This window comes from Chamaea fasciata, unplaced genomic scaffold (assembly GCF_029207755.1).
Source record: "Chamaea fasciata isolate MVZ Bird 193981 ecotype frontalis unplaced genomic scaffold, bChaFas1.0.hap1 SCAF_3, whole genome shotgun sequence".
Lineage (NCBI taxonomy): Eukaryota > Metazoa > Chordata > Aves > Passeriformes > Sylviidae > Chamaea > Chamaea fasciata.
Genome location: NW_027094088.1, coordinates 89,826,050 through 89,851,338, shown reverse-complemented (window position 1 = coordinate 89,851,338; position 25,289 = coordinate 89,826,050). Strand labels below are relative to the sequence as shown.

General features: G+C 37.7%; 1 protein-coding gene across 1 annotated transcript in view; it reads right to left on the bottom strand.

Annotated features, from left to right (window-relative positions):
* HMGCLL1 (3-hydroxy-3-methylglutaryl-CoA lyase like 1) overlaps positions 1–24,493 on the bottom strand; it is a 79,622-nt gene extending 55,129 nt beyond the window's left edge. Inside the window, 6 exon segments of the mRNA XM_066179765.1 lie at positions 641–748; positions 1,711–1,788; positions 23,793–23,939; positions 23,941–24,243; positions 24,246–24,391; positions 24,394–24,493. Of these exon segments, the coding sequence (XP_066035862.1) occupies positions 641–748; positions 1,711–1,788; positions 23,793–23,939; positions 23,941–24,243; positions 24,246–24,391; positions 24,394–24,493 (882 nt within the window).
* Positions 24,494–25,289: the final 796 nt, after the last annotated feature.

The following is a 25,289-nucleotide window of genomic DNA, read 5'->3' as shown; positions in this document are numbered from 1 at the left end:
ATTTTCTTGAAAATTAGTTTCAATTCTTTCAACTTCTTGAGAAATAGTTTAAATTATATTTACAAGTATTGACTTATTTCCTTATTTGCAGGAGATAATTAATTTGCACAAACAGGCCCTAAATAGTAAATTTCAGGACAAAGCCTGGATTTACAGTGTTCAGTCTCAAATGGAAATGTGGCAGTCTAATGCCAGTGCAGTTTTGCTGCCAATTCCAGAAAGGCTAGGTTTCTGCTGAATTCTACCAAATATAAAAATTAATTCTGGAAAAATAATAAGCCAATTATTATGATTCATCAAAATTTAAGTGCAGTTACTGATAGAGTGTTAGAACTCCAAAATAAGTAATGTGCCTAACTACTATTACATATACAGAAGTCACAAATTTAGATCTTCCAAACACATTTCCAAATGTGGAAAATTACATTTCATTTAGAAAAAAAGAAAATAACATATACTAATTTTCTTTTTTACATCAATGACTACTAGTTTTAGAAGAGTAGAAAGGAAGTAGGAACAACATTAAATTATATTAGTGATGTGTTGCCATCCCAAATCTTTATTTACAACTGAATGTTACATAAATAAATGTAATGGCATTTAAATTGAAATAGTTCTGAATGGAGCTGATTTTACATACCTGAGGCACCCATTTGGATGAAACAAAACTGGTCACTTCTATTGCAGGCAGGCCTGTTTTGGAAAGCTGGTTGATTAACTCAATTTTTATGTCAGTTGGGACTATCACCTATAGACATGGAGACATACTTTAGCAAAGTGTTTCATACATAAGAAACTTTTTAAAGTGAAAATTCCCTGTAGATAATCACTACTTTTTTAAAAATAATGAACTACACTTAGACATTTTACCATAATTCTACTGTCTCCTGACAGTAGGAAGTATAAAGAAGGTATAAGGAAGATACTAGGCAGTATACCAGATCTTACTTCATTTTCTGTCCATCACAAAAGGAAGCACTTCTGTGTAACAGGTTATAGATCTGGCCTCATCATTTGTTATTAAGCAAACACCAAACTAGCAAGATTTGACAAAGGAAATACTAACAGTGCAACCAGCAAAAAAATGGGAGGAAAAAAGCTCCACAGCTGAGGCAGAGTAACTATTCTGCTAATACCACCAACATCTCTGGTATTAATAACAATGCTATATGTGAGCTTATCCTCCTGTTTGTGGAAATAGATGAATGTTTCTATACACGTACCCTATAACCTCTTGCAATCTTCTTCCATGCTTCCCTACTGCCCTTCAGGCAAATAATGCTATCTAAAGAGTAATTTTCTCCCACATCTCTTTAGCAGGAAGCATGACAAAACCTATTTTACTATTCCTTCTACATGAACACTTGAAGCAGAAACACAAGTTACAAAGATAGCCAGTGTTTCAGTGTTTACCAATTATGCCACGACAGAATGTTATTGACTGACAAGACAAACCCCAGTAAAAACAAATGTTAAGTAACAGAAAGGCTAGTTAGCCAAGAATAGAAAGAAATTATATAATCTAAAAGCTGGCTAAATAGGAATACACTTTCATTCTAATATAAAGGAAAGTTATCAATATAAAAATAGATATATTTAATAGTACAAAATGAAAGAAACATAATTAGCAGGATGTACATATTCTACACAATGAAAGTAACACTAACATCCATGTCAAAACACACACAAAAACCAAAAGAGAAAAGTTACCTTTTCATTTTGTAATCCATCCCTTGGCCCAACTTCTACAATCTTTATGTACTCAGGCAGTCCAGATGCTTGAGGCTCCTGAAATAAAAATCAATACTGAAAAATGAAATAATTAAGGTCACCAAGATCAAAAGGTACAGCTTGTATTTGTCCTTTCATATGATTCTGGGTATAAAGCCATATTGTCAACATTAAGTTTGCTCAGCACATTTAAAAATCTGTGAGAACATGTTCCACACCTTGACCTAAGGAATAAAAGTTAAAAACAGAAGTTAGTAAATGTTCCACTGCTCCTTTGTGGTCACGAAAGTTTATTAAAAGGGCATATAGAACAATGAAAGAACACTGAGTTTTACAGTGAGAAATATTTCCATTTAAAAATCTTTCCAATGAACAATCCAGTCCTCCAAACTTATAACTGAATATTCTCAATTTCACTTTAAAGGTAGTTCTCTGTAAACATTTGCAAGACTTGGCTATAAATCTGAAAATAACATAGCAGTCAAGAAATGTTAAAGAGATTATTAATGAAAAATGAAAGCTATTTCTTCGACTGAAGATGAAGGTTTTAAAAAAGGATTTAAAGGAGAACAAGGAAAGTCTCCAGCAGATAGGAAGAAGAATTTTTTAGGTGTGAGAGCAGCTACGGAAAGGCAGAAGGCTGATGGGGACAGGAGGGAAGGAAGGCAGCAGTAAGGTCAAAGGGCTAAGAAGAACATGGGGAACTGGAGAGGGAGGAAGGTGAATGAGAACAGGAGAGCAAGTGAAGGGAAATGAAACTTCCTTTTTTATTATTTAGCTGCTCTGTGATTGAATCAAGTTGGCAGGTGTGGGAGTTAATGTAAACTAGGCCTATAAGTCCCAAAACAGTTCAGAGCAGTTGGCTGGATTGAACCCCAAAACCTGTGTGCCCTTAAAAACATACCCCATGACTAATTTGGGGCATGCTGTCCATGCTCAGGACTGGACAGGAGAAACACAGGCGGCCTTGCCAGGAGCTCTGGAAATGCCCTGTCTTCTGCATTGCACTGAGGACAGAAGCCAAACCAGTTCTCCATTCCAGTGTTAAAAGCCTGAGCTAGGATTAGCACAAGCTACCTGCAGGACAGCTGCTCCACTGAAACCACCATGTCTCCTGGGAGTTTAACACCCCTGGAAGGGTGACACTGTCAGCACAGGGGGAGTAACAGCTCCCCCAGACTGGAGATGGTCCATAAATACAGCCACTAATCTCACAACATCCACAACCAAAGGAAAACCTCATATTTTATTCCTCCCTGACTAGTATCATCACGGTTGTTTCAACCAAACGGCTGCTAATCTCTCCTCCATAACAGAAAATGAGCATGTCTATGAGCACCCTTGGTTTCTCCCTGCATTCTTGGTGCCTGTGGGCAGTTCTCTGCAGGACTTGCCAAAATACAATAAATATATTTCAGACCATTTACTGTATATTTATCTGAGCCCAGTAAAAAGAATGGGAAACAGCTGTATAGCATCTATTTGATCACATGGAACATCTGGTAAGTTGAAACTCTGTCAGACCCTGCTAAGCCCACACTCACTGACAGTATAAACCTACTTAAATGTGAAGGTAAAACCTTCACATCTGCTGCATATTGTTCCTCTTAAGTTATTTTCACAAATATGGCACTGCTTCAGCACTACAGGCATAAATCTGGGTTATTTCATGATTATCAGATCCTTCTTGTTGCAAGACAAATGCCACAGCTGTGCTATGAGTGAAGCTGTGACTGGAAAATAAAAGGAGAGCTAAAACAGATTATGTGAACCAAAGCATAATTTAGAGCATAAAAAATGTCCATAAAACTTTGGGAGCAAAAGTGTTCATTTTCTAGGCCAAATCTTGTAAATCCTATTTAGTGTCTACTAGGGCAAAATTCTGTGGAACTCAAGAGCTGTACTTGTCTTTTCAGAACAGTTCACACAGCCACATCAGGTGATATCCACAGCCTTTGGAGTCCACAGGGGTCACAAGTTTGGTGGGGATATTGCAGAAAGGCATTCAAGTATTAGTTTTTATTTTCTGTCTGTGATATTAGATATAAAATCTCTTTGAACCATAGTCCAGGTCTCTCAGCCCAATTTTCTCTATAGCCTTCCTGTTCACTAGTCAGTCGCAACTTGAATTCACTGTTCACAGAGTGAGAACAACACTGAGAACCACATAGGGAATGACTCCCACATGCTGGAAACTCAAGGCAGTACTATTGACAAATCTATACACTCCTTCAAGCTGATGAACTAACAGTTTAGAACAAAATTCTTGGCTATGAGTCCAGAAGAGTATTGCTTTGCATTGTATTTCATCTAATTTTATTTATGGTACACTGATCACTCCTATCCTCCATGTTACTGAGTTCCTCCTGTGTGGCATCCAATGTTGTACTGAAAAAGTCTCATGTCCCTCTGTTATCAGCAGGTATTACCACCTTGATACCTTCTTGTGAAAACTTTTGGACTAACATCATTACCTTATTTTAGTACAAACATATATTACATCAAAAATTAGATTAGTGCTATAGAAGAAAGATGTTTAAAAAAAACATGAAGGAACTCCACCAGCAATGTCTTGCCAGTCTTATAAATCTGCTTTCCACATTATCTCCTATTTCCTCCTCAGCCAATTTCTTATTCATCTCACAAATTCTGTTCTGATTATCCTTCTCCCCAGCATAACTAATAATTTCTCTTGTGCTGCACTGCTGAAACTCAGATAACAAGCAAGTCAAAGACATGCAGAATACTTAGATTCAGGTCCCTGTATACTATTTATGCATTTTACAGTCCATTGCTGCTGGATAGAACTCAGAAACAAACTGGAGACTGTAAGAGTATGTATACCATCTTCTGCTAAAGTGACTAGCATTTCTCTATGCTGTGGCCCAAGTTGAATACAAGGAGTAAAGGAATCTCACCTGTCCTGTGAATGAGTACTTGGTAACTACTTGTTAGGACATTCTTTCAAGAGAGAAAGAAATATGTACTTGACAAAGCTGTTGGGAAGAAAAAGAAGACCCCACTTTCTAGGAAGTTTTTTGATCACAGTGCCACACTTGCAGAGTATCTGGACATTACTTAAATAACATCTGAAGAAATTGCCTGAGCCACAAGCCACATTCTGTGCCAAGATCAATGCCATCTGCACTCACTAGTCAAGCTTCAAATGCACAAAACACACTGAAGTCTGTAAGAACTTTGGCAGAGTTTAAACTGTTTACTACCTGGATGGCATCAGACCTCAGTCAGGACTTGGGCTTCATAAACTGGAGGACTCTTTTCCCCAAACTCTAACTGGAGCATTTCAAATGCACACCACACCCCTGGGTCAAGGGAATGTTTTTTGAACCAACAAGACCAACTTAAGAGAATTTCAACACCTTTAAGTATGGCATTAAATGCCTTACAGATAATAATTAGAAAATAGAAATAAATAGAAAAATGAAAACCAGTTTCTATATTTTAAATGAATGAGAAATGGTGAACTTTGCAGAAATACACAAGTACCAATTGTAGTACCATTAAACATGTCAGGTATACAATTTTGTTTCAAATTGAACTATATGAACTATTTTTATCTAACAATATGTGAAAAGCAGTTACGGCAAATACTTAGGGGCAACTGCTTATTGAATAATACAGGGTCTCTGTTAAAAAGTAATGACCACCAAAGTATTATGTTTTAAATATCAAAAAGAAATAGCTGACATAAAAGACTAAGAGCCTGGAAATTTTTTTCCATGTATCAAACCTTGCCAAGGGAGCACAAAAAGCATACAAAACCACAAAAAAACTTGCCTCCCTCAAAACAGAATGCAGCCAAAGAGTATTTTTAAAAGAAATAGAAAAAGGAAAACCAAACCATTTAGCTTCAGACATTGAATGCCAAATTTCTGTATGGAAACATTTTCTCTCAACTATAAATAGCTGCAAATTTAGGTTCATTATAGAAAATCCTAGTAACTTTTAATTAAAGCAGTAAAATCTTCCTAACGTAACAATAAATGTAAACAAATTAAATTAACACACTTTTAAAGCTCTGTTACTACTTCACTACTTCTACTAAAGGTGCTGCGGTTCTTTCAGCCTTCTGTTTTTTATTCCATGAAGGTCATTCATAAAGGCAGAAACAGCAATGGCAAATATTACCCAGAGCTTCTCAAAGGCAACTGAAAAACACAAAACTAAGAGAGAAGGATCTGAAGGTTCAAGTCTTTTCAATCCTAACCAAGCAAGATAAAGTTCTGCTTTCCTTTTCCACAAGGTGGTGTTCTGGCACAGAGGACAACTGAACAAAGGTAGGTCCATCTTGTACAAAGAAGAATTACTCAGGAAAGCAGTTTTCAACAAGAATCAGCAGGGGGTGGCATCAAACTCCTTAATATGTATCTGCAGTGATATGGAAAAATGCCCCAAAACCGGGAGAAGGCTCTAAGATAAATAATATGATCACTGGAAGGAGAACAAAGAAAACTGGTCAATCTTCTGAACACATAGATGTCTCTAAATTTTTAAGACATAGAGGAAATAAACAGGAAGAAATTAAAATCCTTGTTCACATAGTTCACACTACTAGAAGGCACATATTCAACGTATTAATTCCCAGCTTAACTAGAGAAAAAATAAAGATTCAAAAAACAGCTGGATGCACCTGAGGAATATCCCTCAGTAACGATAAACCGAGTATTCATTTTAGAACTAATGCTATATGCTGCTGACACAACCACTGGGAGAAGAGTAGTCATGAATGGACCATGACTAGCAAAAATCCTCAACCCCTGAGAATCTTTCATCAAATGAAGTTTTCTTATGATATCACTTCATAGACATGACCTGAATGTTAAAACAGACATACCCCAAACAAAGAAGTTACAGCAGAATACAAAATTCCATTGACATACCAGATGCATTTCAATAAAAGCAATACATAAGATAACACTTAGCACTCTCTATATTGCTTCTGATGATGTTTGACTAAGTAAAAAAATGAAATAGCAAAACTGATCCTGGGCTATAAACTAGGATGTCATAGATAAAACAGTAGCCTGGCACTTGATGAGTAGAAATATTGGGCCTTCCTACTTCAAAAAACAGTTCAATCGCCAGAGATTGTCCATAGGAGGGTAAAATATAAAATGCAAGTAAACCATTACAGAATAAAATTAGTTAAGAGCAGAGTTAAATTATCTGGAATAAACCAAATAAATGTTGAGGTCAGAAGGCTTGTTTGAGCTCACAAAAGAGTAGTGATTTACACATATCAGGAGATTGTTGAACTGAGAGTGAATTCACTGTAAGGACTGCTATGGTAAAGTAATAGCCCTAACATTTCTACAGTCATTTACATTAATTATTAAATTCCAATATAATCTGCTAGTACACTCATTCTTGCAGGGTTGTTTATAGTAGAAGTCATTCATTTGAAAACATAAGAAATATGATTTTAAACAAAAAAGAATTTAACTAAACCACAAGAATTATGCTTATGCTGCTGGAGTGGCCAGTTGTCTGATCTAAACCTGTTGGCAGAGGACTTTAATGGTAAAGGACTTTAAAGGTGATAAAGTACAAATAATATTAACTAATAATAAAAGAAAAAAACCTTTAACTTTTATTTAGAAAATAGAAATTAAGATTTGGAAAAAAAAATTCTGTCAAGTATTTTGATAAGCCAGCAAATCAAAAGGTAACAAATGACATTAATAAGGAATGCCCAAAAGACTGAAAAAAAATGTTGCCATATTAAGAATACTGCTCTTATAAAAAACAAGAACATTCAAGTCACACTCAACTACACCACTCATGGACACAGTTACAAATTTTAAAAAGCAAAACATCATCTATACATCACTATTTATATTGAAAATCCTTTAGAGTAAGTCTTCCAAAGCTACAGCAGACATGGTATTCAGAACAAGGTTAAGAAACTGCACCTCATTGCTGCTGTCTAAATAGATCTACCTGGAGTCATTCTGGATGACTTCAGAGTTCTGGCCTCCAAGTGCTGCTCAGAAATGGCAGGGTCCCACTTTGTCCATTTACTGCAGGTCTCATTTCAAATCTATCAAGATGTCATTACACTGACAGCCATCTGAAATGACACTAGACACATCAGTTTGGCAACTAACTGAGCTTCTAAATGGTTCCCCCCGTGCACATTTATGAAAGCAAAACAGATGTCTAAATTGCCATTTCAGCTAAAGAAGCTCCAATACGGCTGATGGAGATAAAAAATAAGTCAGGTCATCCTAAGGTTCACACCTAGTAGCTGATGATCTCAACCGTCAGGTTTGTTTAACTGCTAAGAAAATACCACTCAAGAGGTGCATAGGTCTCTTGTGCATTTTACAATGTATCACTACCCCAGAAAGGTATCTCATATAGCCTTTGTGCTTCCAATGGCATTAGGCATCTATGTTTAGACAACTGAGTCCTGTCCCATGTCTGCAGTGGCAATCACATGAACTTCAGGTACTGTAGATACCTACTTATGACTTAATTCAGGTGTAGTAATCCCAAGAAAACATGAATTATGTATCATCTTATGAGCTACCAAGAGAAAATAGAGGAATTTCCTTGGGTTCCTCATTCCTTCACTAGGGAATATATTCTTTCTGTCATCCTAAATCAAGTTTTCAGCCTTCCTTGCTGACATGATTCCCAGTCCATCCTGTTGCTGATTTCACCTTTGACATTAAATTTTTCTCTCTGAACAACTGGAAGACAGATAAATATGTAGAAGAAAGGAAGTAACTTCACTGTTTGTGGCAGACAATTTCAACCCAAAATATACTCACTGTAGCTGGTATCTTACACATCAACAATTTTCCAGGTATATGAAAGGCATCATACAGCATGTAAATACTTATGTAGCATCAGCCCAATGAAGAAGATACTAAGTCAATTCAGAGCATCTCTTTGGAGCAACTGGCATGATCTCTACTCTTCTGCTCAAACTACACCTTAGAAGCAAATCAGACCAACTTAATTCTTGCCACCTTGTTTTCCCATGACTCCTCTGTAAACAGAGAATTCACATTGATCCATACCTGTGGGAAATGAATTTGCAGAGAATTCTCCAAGCTTGACAAAAAAAATGCTGACTTAGAAATGCTATAGAAAAAGACATTGTTGAGAGAGAAACAAAACTAGAAACAAGTTTCAAATGATGGCTTTGCAAATAGACTAGATACTTCAGAGAAACAGAACTATGTAAGATGCATTGTAGTAGGACCCATGAGGGATAATTCTAGATGATTGGCTTTAGGGCTTTAACAGCATTGTGCGGCAAATGCTGATAAGCCAAGAAACGTTTATTATGTATTGTAATTAAGAAATAGTTTAGCTTCTGATTGTGATGGCATGGACTGTAACATCTGTACTGTCTCACCCTTCACGAGACTGAAAATAGAATAAAAGCTTTTAAAACACCTCTCAATTGCCCCATTTCTGGGTCAGAAAAAAGCACGATCTGACACATACCTGACCCATGGGCCAACTTTGCAGCCTCACTCTGGATCTCTCTCATCACTATGCACCTGCCTGACAGGCACAGGGTTACTTGGCCAACTCTGTTTATCACTACTGGACTGAAGCCTGACCATGACCCTCTGACCTGCACTCCCAGCTGTAACCTTGGACCTCCCTTAACATCACAAAGTCATCTGATGACTTGGACTCATGCTTGAACGCCCTCTAGACCCTTCCTTCTAGGACACCACTCTAGGCCTACCCTTTTCACCCCACTCAGCTCCTGTGGGACTGCCTGGTGACCTGCTTCAGACCCCTCCCTTAGGGAACTGCTCCATGACAGAGAAATTTCTTATTCTAGAGTTCCTTGTTATATCTGAACCTTGTTCCTTAACATCCAGTTTAGATATATACTCCATGAGTATTTCTTTACCCCAAGTCAAACCAGCTGGGATTAGAATGCAGGCTATTTCTCCCTTTCTTTGCTCCTTTCTATCAGTTGCACTAAAACAAAAGTGTAGTTGCTAATGCCTAGCACCCTAAGGATAAGCTTTGTTGATGGAGGCCAGAAATATCACACTTTTCAGATTAGAGTAGCAGCACTCATAAAATACACCTGAACATTAGTGTTTCGTGTATTAACTCTCTCTGATTTTTCTGCTTACCCACTGGAAGCTACAGCTATCAGATGCTATGACAGTAATCCCAAAGAATAATGCTTTATTCAAGTAATGAACAGGGGTTTGACATGAAAAAATACACCAAAATCCAATAGTAAAAGAGCTCTGTCTGATACATGAACAGAGCCATGTTTATAAAAGAGAAAACTTAAGTATAATATGCAATTGTGCTAAATCACCTCTCACACAGACAACTGTCACAGACGTACTAACTTTGCAAACCAATTTCACAGCAGAGTACTTCCCTGGTTTTAGCAAAATGCAGTGAGATGTAGCAAAACAAATAAGGAACTCCTTTCTGTAAGAAAGAATAATTCTTTCAGACAAGCACAAAATAACACATTCTCTAAAGAGCTACAGAATTAAAAAATCAATATAATCCATGTCTGCAGGAGTCTGAGAGAAGGAATAGGAGGAATTTCTCACTTCCCAGACTATTTTCCTTTATATTAGATCAGAAGAGATCAACTCTCATATACTTTGGGTGAAACACCTGCTGATTATTTGCTATGATTTGTAGTTTACTATTTTGCTTACAGTGGATGTACTTAATGGATGGGAAACCAGAACCTGCAGCTGCCTCCAGTACACAATTTACCTCATATAACCAACTGAAGTGAACTCAGCTTGAACTATGAACACACATAAACTGAACGCCTGGAACTGTTTTGCTGAATTGAAAGGGTAGTCATACATTTGAATACTGTTTGGAGGTGTCTACTTTCACTTTTATTTTAAAAGCATAAGAATAAAATATAATAAAAATAATACATTTTTAAATGCATGAGAGGGTGAAAGTTGTTTTCTGTTGTTCTTTTCATATCACATTGAAGAGTAAACTGATGTTCCTTCTTAGGTTATGACTCATTTTCTCCTTCCATGAGGAAGTGCAGAGTTCAGAGGTAGTAAACAAGCTTAAAGATTCTTCACTGGTTTTTTTTTTACCATGTCCTGGGTTTGGAATGCATTCTGAAACTATCACTTTTAATCAAACAAATTACATGGGTTATCATACTGATCTTGCAACAATATCATTCTGTTTTTCTTTATGACCTTCTCAGTTTCTTCATAGATTTTCTTCTTGATCTCTCCATTCTTTGAAGAGAACACAAAATATAACAGTGTTTCTTCCAAAACTGACAAGTGTTTTGCTAAGTAGCAGGATATAAAGCCATGAATGGTTAGCCCATATTATTTAGCTTTAGTCCTGAATAAATCCTTGCTTTGCAACTTTTCATACATTGCTTTCAAACTCCAAAATTGTACAAAGCATAGATATGGTGAAACGATAGCACAAACTTAACTGGTGGTATTATCTCAGGGATACAGTAAAGGCTATGATGGATAGAAAATCAATAAAACAATATGTCCCACTTTATATAATAGTCATGAGCAAAATCTATTAATATAAGCATTTATGAAGAAACACATGTAAGTTTTACATAAAACACAATTACTAGCAATATTCCAAATAATATAAATAAATATGGGAAAACAGAAGCATATAATATTCAAAATTTAAGATTTATAATAATTTAGTAATTTCATTGTTATTTTGCTAACTCAGTAGAAACAAAGACAGTGAAAGTATACTGGAAAACATCTAAGAAGCAATTTTGATGTGAAGATAGTAACAGATCCCCAGAAGTTTTTTCCCTTTAATAAGCAAAGGGAAGAAATGTGAATTATATGCATTGAATTATATACATTACATATTTTAAATCGTGATCATCAAAATCATGAGAGCTTATTCTACATTCTAACTCTGCAGCCAAGGACAACTTACTAGATGTCAGTATAGTCACACAGACATCTCCTGTGGTCATGGCTTAAAATTTACCACACGCAAGCTCCAGTGGGTCAGAAAATTCCACAGGTACATGGCAGGCCTACAGAACTGCTGTTCTGACAGCTCTTCAAAGAAGGAAATCTCAGGAACTGAAGACTGAGTGTCTAACAGAAGCAGCAGCTAGTTCTAAGAGTAACTGGAAACCATGCCCAACTCTCTGCCATGATGTTGGATGCTCTCAAAAAAAAAAAAAAAAAAAAAATAAATAAAATCAAGCCCAAAGATTGATCACTACCTTTAAAAACAAAGAAATACATTCTTTAATATTCATGTCTATATTTTACAAAAATTCATTCATAATCTGACAATAAAAACGATAAGCCACATTTGTCAAATAATGGTGTCCTGGATGAGACTGAGCTTTCTGAATTATCACGGACGACTTGACTTGACACCTTCTAAAAAACATTTGTTGCTGTTTTCAGCAAATGTAGAGTACATGGAATAGAAGAGATCTGAATACCCAAATTACAGCCAACAGTACATGCAACCTAAAAAGGACATAGATGTGCTGTAGTCACAGACAATTTTTGATAAATGGAAAAATAATCATCAAGGAACCTATTAGTAGTGTCAGGTGGTAGCAGAGGCATAGGCAACCACACTTGTGTTACAATGAAATCAGTAATAAATGGTACTAGAGACCTCTATTATTAACAGAAGCCAACACGGCCAGTCACTTCAGCAAAAATTAAAAATGTATTTTCAGGACATGGTGTATACATTACCTTTTTCTATTTCCCTAAATGCTTCCCTTGGCTAACAAGCAGCATTTCTCCATTGACCAAGCTGATTTACAGCCAACTCACTTTCATCCATATCCCTATCTTGGTCAAAGCCTGGAAAAGCAATTATACTCTGCCATCTGGGCTGGATTAAAAGGATACAGAGAATGGAGATCAACAGCATACTGATGACACTGGAGCCAAAACCTCCCACACTTTCCTTTACTATTATTTATGGTAATAGTATTATGGTGTGTATGGTGTTTTACAGGCAAGACTAAAGACAGAATTCTAGAAGGGAGAAAGAGTGTTGTTTTTCCACACACATTGAAAAAGCAGAGTCATGATCATCATTACAAATCCAACATGTGCAAGTAATTTGCTCTTTAAAATACTTTGGGATATCAGTGGGGGGGAAAATGAATATACTGACAATTCAGCCCATCCAAGCTATCAGTCTCTCTAACTCATTATCAATAAAAGTGTATGCATAGTTCTTTAAGATATAAAATTAAAAGCTGAAAGTAAATCAACTATTCTCCATTACTACTGCAATCAAAATAATCTTCTGTGTCCAAAGGCTGGGCCTAAAAGATCAAGTAAATCATTAATTCAAGTACAGGTGGCCCACCACGATGTTTTCTATAGCTCTCTTTCCAAGAGACACTGATTAGAAAGACAGTATTTTAATGGCTATTTATTTCACCACTGTTGGCAACTCATCCTCCAGGAGAATTCGAAATTAATAAAGCTCTTAAGAAAAATAACATCTGTAAAGCGTTATCATAATAATTTCCCAATAATGATAAGGAAATTATAACTTGAATACTACGCCATTCTTGATGTTATAAAAATCTTCCATTTTCACAATGAAATTAGTCAAATGTGAGCATATTTAAAGAATATAATTTTCTTCCTATTTCACTGAAAATAATTTAAGGCATTAAAAATTTTCCTTATATGAAATTTTAAAAATATAAAGATATAAGGTGCTAGTTTTTCAATAAATATTTAAAGTAAATTATCACTTTCTAAAGGCTCACTACAAAATACTCATGTAATAATGATATGTCACAGCATCTTCTGAACTGGTTAAATTACTAATTTATCATAGTAAATAGTAATGTAATACTAATTTTTAGCACATTCTAATCATGTAAACCTGAAAACAGTGAAGTGGAACAAGTAGAAGAAAATATATTGGTACTGGAGGAACTATGACAAAGACAAAACCAAACTGGGAACATAACACTTCAGAATGTTTGAGAAGATTAAGGGTTGTCACAGCAAAATGAATCATGGTATTTCTTAATTTTTTACTGCTTTCGCTTCTAGGCTTTGCACATTTGGGAAGTTTGGGTTTTTTAAATCTCCATATTCTGGATAATAAAGTGGTCAACTGATGAGAAAGAAATGTATGTTGTTGTAAAATTGGTAAGAAGACCAGTGTTAATTAAGGACAAGAAAAAAAGAAAAAATATCTAGCACTACTACTATTTATTAGCTGTACTTTCATTTTACTGTGACACATAATCTTAACTGAAGGATTTTTCCAAACACTGACAATAGATAATACTAAATGGATTAAATGGCAATGTAGCCATACCACTCATTAAGCTCAAAATATCCTGAAATGTTCTTAATGATAGGACTCAACTGGACTTTAAAACACCTGAACTTAAGTATCTACACAGATATGTCTACAGGTGTCCTAGGTACCCCTGTACAGTCAATGTATATATTCACATAAAATGTCTTAAGGTTCCCTAAATACAGCATGCAGGACACAGGACTTGTGGCGTTCTGGAAGGTGGAGATAAAGGAGGACATTATAGGGCATCTTAAATGGCATCATCAGTGAAGACTGGCCAACTGAAGGAAGCCACATAGCACTTCCAGCAATGGCCAAAAGCATATCCAACAACTCAGCAAACACTAGGGATACAAGTCAAATGGCTAATTACAGGCACCCTTGTGCATTTGGGATGCATCTGACTTGACCTCTAGCCACTGTGCCAGAGAGCACGAGTCTCCTGTAAATCCTACCCAATATCTGCAACCCTATTAGCCATCTCAGCTACCTTAGGGCATCTCACATGGCACCAGACAAGAGTGCTTAGGAAATTGAATCAAGTCATGAATATCAAAAAATGGCAGGGAGACAAGAGAAAATTCTCAATCACCAGTTGATTCCTCTCTGCACAGCCAACAGCCAACTGGCTTAGCAGCTTGATTTTCCATCATCTTCATTCATCCCATTCTGGCAAAACTGACGTGCCAAGCCCATGAACTGGCCTATACTCTGTCTTCTCTTTCCCCAATAAAATAATCATGTACACTGCTTTACTTCCTATGAAGCTAGTATATAGTTCGATTCAAATTATGCTTCTAGGGTTTTAAAAATTCAGCTGTGATCAGCTGCAGATTCTGTTAAATCTTTTCCCTAATCCCAGTGTTCCACATGATATACCTTCATCACTTATCCTGTTCCTCCGTTTCTCACATACTAACACCTATATTTAATCTCATCTTAACTACTTGCATTAAAAGTAAGCCCTAAAGCCACATACAGTTCCTTTCCAGATGCTGCTGTTGAATTATTTCCCTATGGGTTTCACCTAACATTCCGGCAATGTCCTCTGGCGCTTCAGTCCACACATCTCATCCATTCAAAGCCTTTAAACGTCTTTTTCCAAGAAACTCATAAACTAACACCTTTATTCCCACACAAAACAGCTAACATCTGTGGACAAAAAAAAGCCCACTCAAAGAAGAAACGTCTACCCAGCACAGTTTTTTCACCAGTGCACCTTTTAGCAGGTTTTGCGTGTAATAAATCTGTTTTTGTCACAAGAGCTGTTGAGAATGACTCTCGTAAGGATATTTAACCCAAATAAATTCATATGCAATGCCAAAATTGGAGTAACTTCCATTCATTTACATCAAACTGTAAAATAAATCTCCATTTAACAAGGGAATTATCTAAAAATAGTATCAGCTACAATAACATTCCAACAGTAAGTATCATTTCCTTATCACCTGCAGCATCTTTTCCATCTTTTGCAACATTAGAATTTTGTCCCAAATGTTAATCAAAATCTTCAACATTGCTATGATGCCCAACCCAGTAAGTTAGAAAAGCTATGAGCTGATTACTTCTAACTGTAATAAACTTAAATTTGAAAGGCAACCCTTAGAACTGTCCCTGAAAGTAATTTTTTGAAATGCAAACCATGTGTTTAGCAGTTTTCTGGTTCCTCTGAAGTGAATGATCAAAAGACCAGATAATAAAATATGTTATCTGATTAATAATATCTTATGTAATATTTTTATTATTCATTGCATTTTATGCCCCTATCAACATATTAAAAATAGAAAAAATCCTTAATCTCTACTGCAGTGCTTAATTTTAAAAGGTATGCAACCATTTTGGCATCTCTATCCCAAAAGGGCTATAGAAGCATTCATTACACAGCAGTAATAAAATATTTCCCTTTTGCTGAAAAGCAAAAATGCTGAATTTTTTTTTTACAGGTATTTAGCACAGTATGAAAGTCTGATTTAGATCATGCTCTTATCTCAAAAAAATTTCAGATCAACTAATAAAGCAACTTTTCTCAGAATTTCAATATCCTGATGAGTTTTCCTAAATGACAGAAGATGGATGGATTAGATAGAGAGAACCTTTTCCTACATACTTCTGCATGATTTTTATTCCCATTCTTAAAATTATTATTTTCTTTTCTAGCATTTCCTGAGGTTCAATTAATTGATAAGCCTTACTAAGTGAAGAGTGCATGACACTGTATGTCAAGGTCCACACCTGCATTATCATCTGCATACTTTAAGGTGGCACATTTTGCCCAGCAAGTTCACAATACCACACATCATCTTTTTCATATTTCACCTATCTTTTTAAATATACATTTAGGGGAAAAGAAAGATGCTACAAAAAATATTAAACCTTTGTTGAATGAACAAGAGAGCTAAAAAATAGAAGAGAATTCAACACAGCCTGAAGTACTAAATAACTCCTTTCCTGAAGCTCTCCACAGTTTCTTTAAACATACCTTCTTTCATACTTGACACATTAAAGATCTTCAATAGCCTTCAGTTCCTAAAATTTCAGAGAATCATCACCTTGTGTAAACACCTCAAATAGAGATGTAGTGAAAGAAGTACAGATGACAAGAACTCAGCTTTATCTCTCAACTGTACGTACATTGCACCAGTTTATTACTGCATAAACTGAAATTCAAACACACTTCCATAAACATGTGAATCTTTCAACCCAGGTGTTGCAGGAGTTGAAGCTATCTTTTTCTTCAGAAGCACCAAAAAACAGTCCTATCATTAAAGTGTAGAGAAAATAGTGTAACTTCATCCTAGGTACCAAGCATTCCACCCTTACAAGCATTCTAGGTACTCAGCATTCCTTCAAAGTGAAAAAAACCCAAAAGTGAGATACGAGCCACTATAGCAACAACAGTTACTACTATTTATTACTAACCACATCAGACAGTTCAAAACCAGAAAGTTTGATTCATTAGGAGCAGTAAATATTTTGCTTTATGAAAACTTCTATGTCTGACCAGTTGGTAATCTTCTACAGTGATATTTCCTAACCAAAACTGAAAGACAGAAGATCCACAAATTGTAAATAAGATCATTATTAAAAGATAATCTGATTTATTTCAGTAGGAATTAAATTTGTATCTGATTGATCTTTGGCAACTCATTTATCTTCAGTCCCAGGTGAAGCAATGAGAAAAGAATGATTGCAAGATGCATGAATTTTAAAATTATGATTTGACACATGACATGTCTTAAATCAATCCTCCTCCTTGAGCTGGCATGTGAGGAAATTAACTTCACTGTGCCCATATTTAGGCTTTGAAGAAAATGAAGGTGGGGAAAGTCAAAAATGGGATCTCACCAAACAGCAGATATGGGGTCTGAGTAAAACTTACTGTGCATTTTTTTAGTTCCTAAATTTGCAAAGCAAAACCTTTACAATATTTCCATCTTTATTATAAAGTATCAAAACTCCCTTAATAATCCCAGTACAGCATAGATATCTACCAACTAAAAAGCTCCTGTTATCTGTCCAGTATGTACAGGCCAATGGTATATAAGAACTGAAAGTCAGTGACTCTGCTGTAGGTTTGACTTATACTTTATTATCATCCCCTTAAATTCTAACATCCTGTTTGGCACCCCTCACAAACCAACTACTCAGCCTTTTCGGACCTTCTCTCTTCAATGTTCTTGAGATCCTACTCTGCAGCACGTAAAACACCTGACTGAAGAAGTTGGCATGAGTTTGGATCTTCTGAAGGGGAAACTCCTCTTGACTTCAAAGAATATTTTACAAAAAGCTCAGCACTGCACTCTCCCTACTCCAGTTAAATTCAGTGGGAGGGTGTTTTATTTACTACCTTCAGGGTCAGCATGTATTATATATAATTCATCATTTTAAAATTCAACAAGAAAAAACAGCATGCTGATACAAACTTAAAACATTTTTATAATTTAAAATTAAATTATTATATCTTCTACTTTATTCTTCTATTTTGTTTTTATAATAACTTTGTATGCTTTACATCTTGTGAACAGTAAGAAATTAAATGTTCCTTGGAATCTGCAACAATGGGGAAAAAAAAAAGTCCCATTCTTGGGACATTCTTGTAAAGTATTCACTGAGAAAAAGATCCATTTAATGAGTTCTGTAACAACAAGGCCCCCGCTTGTGGAGGAATACAGAAGGGTTGGAAGAATGTAGAACTGGAAACCAGGAATTTTGTAGTGTCTTAGTGATCAATTATTTGGTCTTAGGTTATACGAAAGACAAGATAAAAACACAGAATGAGGTAAGAATGGTGGGCAAAGTAGAGGGAAAAAAGATCTTTGCCCAGTGAAATTAACATACTTTCTCTATAAAGATTTCATTAATTATCTTGAAATGATGCCATCCTTTGAAAGAGTTAAGAAACAAAAACTGCAACATGACCAGGAGAACTACCGTGTGTTTTTTCTACTTATATGCAATTTTCATCAGAAAGAAAAAAAAAAAAAAGAAAAAAAAAAAGTAAATTATGTATGGTAATTTTCATGGTAAATTAATAAATTTGCAATATTGTTATCAGAAATTTTTATAGTACTTCTTAACTACATAAATTAAATTTAAAAATGAAAATAGCCTAAATAGTTATTTGATAAGAGCCTGCAAATGTTGATTTATTCCTAGAAGATATAATTACATGGAGATAAAAAGAACATGAAATACAGTAAGTGTCAAATCAGTTCCTCTGAGGTGTACCTAAAAGACTCAAATAAAAGAGATCTGCTATCTCCTCCCAGGTTACATAATACCATATCCCTCATTTATTTTGCTGTAATTTGAATCAAGAATCAAATGTAAGTAAGACATATATAATTGTCAGATGGACTGTGGGTTTTGTTGCTATTCCTGAGTTACTTTAAAAATAAATTTGAGAGATTTCTAGCATATGTTTAAAACATGACAATCTGTTACAAAATCTAAACTAGCAAATTAAAACTGCAAAAGTAAGATACTTGTGTGCATCTCTTGATTCAAGAGTATCATGCAGTGAGGAGATGACGGACTCTTAGTCTGCATTTTCAGTCTGGATATTTAGACATGCAGCACACGAATCATTGCAATCAAGGCTCTGAAACAGAAGTTAGGTGTCTAACTTAGAGGATCCAAGTTTTTGATCATTATTTTACGTATTTAGCACCTAGCATTTCTGTTCCTCTCCAGTTATAAAACTTTCCAGTAGTAATATCCTCAGCAACTGTTAATGATTCTGGATTCAGCATCCCATATGACAGCCAAAGTCTGTGACAGAAATCCTACAACATAACATAGCACACATTAGCATTATTTAGACAGATTACACTTCCTGGAGTCACAGCTACATCCAGCAGAATAAGAAACTAGAGTCTTATTTTTGTCTTATTTTTGCTTTATTTGTTCTAAGTGTAGGTAGCCCTCACCAAACCACAACTCCTAATAAATTCTTATTTTACTATACCCCTTAGTACACCAACTAGTAGTACATAAATGCAAGAGTTTAAGAAAAAGATCCTTATAATTTAGCTATGTTCAGCTACCACCCTCTTGCAGAGTAGAATTCCCTAGCTGAAAGCGGCAAATGAGTACTCATGCTAAAGCTGACACTCTGACCTTAACAAAGTACTGTAAGCCATGCAATGTAATTAAAAAAACTGGACATGGAATTGTCTCTATTTTAAAACATCTAAATGTCTAGTCCTCTATTCCTTACTATATAATCTTTAAAAGCTCTTAAAAACCGAATAATTTTCACTACTATGGAAACCACATCATATAATCCTTTTAGTAAACCTAAATCATATCCTCAATACCGTGATTACAAAGTTTCTAAAGAATTCCACCAACTGATAATTTGCTTTTAAATTTCTACTTTATATTTATTATGTGGACTGAGTATAAGTGTGTGTTTGTGGATAGCAACATCTTTTATTTAAAGCAGCTAACTCCTTCCCTCCCTGTCTGCAGATCCACCAGGTCTTAACTCTAGATAACAAACAAGCCTAAGTCATTTTACATTTCACCTTCCTTTTCCCAATCATTCCAGTGGTGCAAGACCTAACTTACCGCAGCTGGAATTCTGACCTGAACAGGACTAACCAAAACTGAACAGATACAGTTTCTTTGCAATGGCATCAACACCTGTTTGACTGGAAATACTTGATCCACTCTATCTGAGGACCTAACTTGATTATTTTTTAACAACTATATAGGCAGCTCATAGTCATCCAATGATTTGTGAGGATTCCAAAGTTCTTCTTCAATCTCTTCTAACAATAAAGTCAAAGTTTCTAGTTTGGGTTTTATGTCTCAAAGCACCTAATCATTCTGTATCCTTGAATTTCATCCCAGTCTTTTACACTTTAGCCATCCAGCTCCTCTATGCTGTGTCCTTAGCATATTCCTAGTGAATCAAAATTCTATTCTAGCCTACATGAAAATATGATATTAAGTCTGTAGGATAAGACAAATGTCAGTTACTCTCAGACCATCTCTTCTCCAGCACGAAGGTTCCTGCTAAACCTGAGGACACCAGCAGCAGATAAACACCTTCTCTGCTGCTCAGCCTGAGCATTTCACAAAAAAGACCACAAAGTACATTACACACTCTGGTCAAGTCCTATGAGTCACCATCAGTAAGGACCATGATTGCTGCAGCGATCTCCCCAGTACTGCAGTTTCTATAGCCACCTCTTTTCTGCATAGATGCCAGCACATTTTACAGTTCTGATATAAATCCATGTCTTTAAAAACTTCTCCAGTGACTATCACACTGATTTAGTAAAAATAAATCAACTTTTAACATTAAGTTAATCAGACCTGTTAATAAAAACCATGCACATTAGGGTAATGCTAAGAAAGTGAAGCTGAACTGTATTCCTTGTATGAAGCATTAGGGAAGCATTCTGAAGCAAGGGTTAAGAAATTACTAATATGGAGAAAGATGAACACACTGCAACAGGAATGTGCTGTCTCATTGACTAGTTGGGTGTTCAGTAATTTTTTGACGCAAGACAGACTAGTCTAAACAAGACTGAAATAGGTATTAGTAACTTCTACAAGTAGGTAGTAGAAAATTCTATTTACTGTCTATTTAGCCACCTAGCAAATTACTTTTCATCTCTCCTTTTTAATAATTTTACTACTCGAGCAATTCTATCTTTTAAAGTCAAATATTGTACAAAAAATACCACTAAAATGGTTGACTAAATGAAACAGAAAAAAATAAGGTAAAACAAAGACTAAGACATCCCACTACTCACTCTAGAACCCATTATTTCACCTCCACTAGAGCTTCAAGTGGTCAAACCTGGACAGGACTACAAATTAGCCAGCACATTATATAACCAAATTTTTATATATTTGGGGTTTTTAGACAAAACAGAATGATTTTATTTTTGCAAGAGCCCTGGCAGCAACATTTACATTTTACTTGGTGGTTGAAGAAAAATCCAGAGAAACTCCTGAAACTATTTCAGCAAGTAAATAAACTCTTTATTTTTATCACCTATGAAAGCATTATTTCTGGGAAACTGTTCTTGCACCTAAACCCTCTTTCCTATTTTATTTTAGTGTACCCTCATAAATGTAATTACAGTGGTGCTGCCATAACCATCTTGCATACACTCATCATAATAAAAAAAAAATAATATAAACGCCAACAAACATTTTTACAACCATTACTTGAGCCAGTACAGTTTCTAGATCACGTAACAAGAAACACTTTTTTCATGAACAGGATTGGCATGGAATGCACTCCTACATAAGGAAAACCTTTGTGGATTGTTTAAAAATTCATGTGAGAAAAATGGAAATTTGAACAGATTCATGTAAAGTCACAGGAAGGTAATGCAGAAGCAAATGTTAAAACATGAACAATGACCAAATCTGGATTTAATCAGTGCACTGTGCAGCTCACACCCACATCAATGTGCACAGGGAGGTTGTCTGCTGTTGATTCTCATGTTTGCTGTTTACTGATGAAGACATCATTCTGTATCCCTGGAGGAGGAAAAATGGTATGAAAATGAAAGAAGAGCATTGCAAAAATTAAGTAAAATGATCCATTACAACAAAGAAAACCTTTTTTTAAATCTACTATTTTCAGAGAAGATGTAAATGATTGTTTTTGACTGCAAATCCACTCTGTTGCAAAAGCCTTTTCAAACACTTCATCTGATAGGGGAAGAGAGACTGACACAATCAAGTGGCATATCAAGGTATTTTGAAGGAAACTTTTAAAAAGTGTTCAGATCTTTTGAAAGAAAATGATACACCAAAATGCAGTGAAGGCACATGAACAGAATTATAGTGCTTTGCTTCAAGCCTAATTAATAAAAGTCCGTTAATTCTATTTTATTTCTTTACAATAAACACCACATTAAAAAAAAAAAAAAGGTTGATTTTTCCCCCCAAATTTTAGTGCTGGATAGACACTATTCCCAAGGAATTATGATAGCTGGAAGCTGTATGGGGCTTACCTATACAAAGCCCCATACTCACAACAATGTTGCTTTGGGAATTCCATACACACATCTTTTGAGATATGAGGCTCAGGCCACCTGAAGCATTATTAAAATGCTGCCAGTCATCATACCACTCAGATAATTTTTCATCATCTCTCCACCTCTGAAGTCACATTGCTACCTAGTAATTAAATTTCACTTCCAAACAGTGGAGAAAAATAGAAAACGATCCCACTGCCTATCTGAAAACAGAAGATGTAACAAACAAGAGAAGGTCTTTAAAAAGAAAATTAAAAATATATTTAAATATAGTTTAAACGATTTTGTTCTAGGCTTGGCTTATGTTTTTAAAGGTTTGAAGCACTAATTACTGGAGCTGGAGTTAAACTGAAGTTGTTGGACTGGAGTTGTTCAGAGAGGGTATACTGGTAACTTTCATTCACTTCTTTCCCCACAAAGCCATGGTTAAGACAGTCATGGCCTACGGTGTTGATTTGGCAGCCTGCCCGGGCGGCTCATCTAACCTACACTCCCTGCAGCCACTATCCACACCTGCTCACAGCTCACAGACAGGAGGTTGAGCAGCCACCTTCACCCACCCCGCCGCGACAACCCCCGGCTCTGCCCCGGCACCCCTACGGCTACAATGACTCTTCCCTCGACAGCAAACGCGCCCGCCGCACTCGTGTGAGCGAGACGAGCTGCGTGGAGCAGGGGCAGCACCGTGCCCCCGCCCAAATTCGTGTCACTCTGCCATTTTATGATTTTCACGCAGTGAACGATCACGCGTGGCGAGGACGACTGCTGGGTGGGTTTGCCACTGCCTCACCGCCCCCGGCACCACCCACCTGTGTTCGCACGGCCTGGAACACGGTGTAACACCGGCCACGTGCTCAAACACTGCCCGGGCACAGCCCAGCGGAGCGGGGCGGTGGGGAAAGGGCCTCCCCCCCTCGCCCGCTGCTCCGGACAGGGAGAGGGGACATGGGACAGAGAGGGTAGAGAGGGAAGAGAGAACCGGGTGCTGCCGGCAGGCAGGGGCAGCAGCGGCGCAGGGAACGTCCCCGAGGGGCGAGGGGGCGGCGAGGGGGCGGCGAGGGGGCGGCGAGGGGGCGGCGAGGGGGCGGCGAGGGGGCGGCGAGGGGGCGGCGAGGGGGCGGCGAGGGGGCGGCGAGGGGGCGGCGAGGGGGCGGCGGCGCCCCCTCCTCCCCCTAGTGGCTGCCGCGCCCCGTAGGGTTGGCCCCGTCCCATCCCCTGACCCGCGCCGGGCGGTACCTGCGCGGGGTGCGCGGCCGCGGGCGGCTCCGCGATCCACAGCTGCTCCTTGAGGAGGTGCTGGTAGCTGAGGCAGTGCTTCAGTGCGGACGGCACCGTGCCCATGGCTCGCCCGGCAGCCGCCGCCGCAGGGTGGGCGCAGCCTCCCGGCCCGCGCGCGAGCAGCCCCGCGATTGGCGGAGCGCGAGCGCCGCCGCGTCCCCTCCCGCGGGCCTGCGGCGGCCGCCGCCTCACGCCCGCCGGCTCCGGGATTCGCCTCGGGCCTCTCGTCGCCTCCTGTCCCCCTCGTCTTCTGCCCCTCTCACCTTCTGCCCCTCTCACCTTCTGCCCCTCTCGCCTTCCCGGCTGAGGAGCCGCGGCAGCGAGTGGCAGCGCTCGCTGCGGGCTCGGCCGGCGCCGCAGCAGCCTGCAGTCGCGGGGCGTGCGTGCGGGAGAAAGCGCTGAGGAGAGAGGGCGGCCTGCCGTTCTGCCCCACATGCCCCCTGGCACCCCGCACGCCCGCGGGACACGGGGCCCAGGCTGACTGGCCAAGGCTTTAGACAGCAGAGGGGAAAGAGAGGAGCAAGGGGAAGGGACAGGGCTGCTTCCAGACCAAGCATGTCCTGTTCGGCATCCCGGGGCTGTGCAAACGATGCTAGATAAACCAGATCGTGCTTTCTCGGGCGTCCATGTGCCACGGGGCTTCGTGCACACACTGGCATTTCTGGTTTCCATCTAGGTAGCAAAAACTTAGAGCATAGCAAATAGAATACTATTCAGGTTTCTACAACTCTCTCCGCAGCAGCAAGTTGTATTTTATCTGCTCCCTTACATTCATTGTGTCAACCAACTTTCCAAACTCCTCTCAAGCAAAAATTGTTTCCGGATCATTTATTTTCTGGGATATCAGGGATATTTTGTTAAATTTATTAACCTTTCTGTCAATCATTTTCTGCAAAAGATTAATAGGTTTGCCTCAAAGTCTCTGTTTCAGTTGTTCACAGACATGATGCTCTCAAAGCCCCTGCTTTCTTTTGCAGTTTCACATTTCATCCTTGTCCTTCTGTGCATCCAAAAATTGTATTTCCATAGCCATTGTAAACCAGGACTGGATGCTAATTGATTGGCTGGGAAACTTGTTTTTTCCAGAGTAATCATGGTTTTTCAGTAATAAGATATTTAAAATACAATGTAAAAATTTAAGACTATTACTGGTAGTTATCTCTGCAATTTCAAGTCTGGCCACTGAAGAGTGCTAGGAGGGGTTTTTTTCTGACGACTATCTGATGCAGTTAGTATCTTTTCTGCCTTTTTCCAGTAAAATATTTGTGAATTTAGCATGCTTTTATTTTTGCAGTTCAAAATTCCACTGAAATGCTGGCTCTGGTCTTGATAGAGACCAGCAAAAGACTTGCTTTGGTCTTGTTACCTGTATAGTTAGGGATAAAATGTAGAGAAGCTGGCAAAAAAATCATGCCTTTCTTTTTTGTCTCACAGTGGTAGTAAGTTTATCAATGA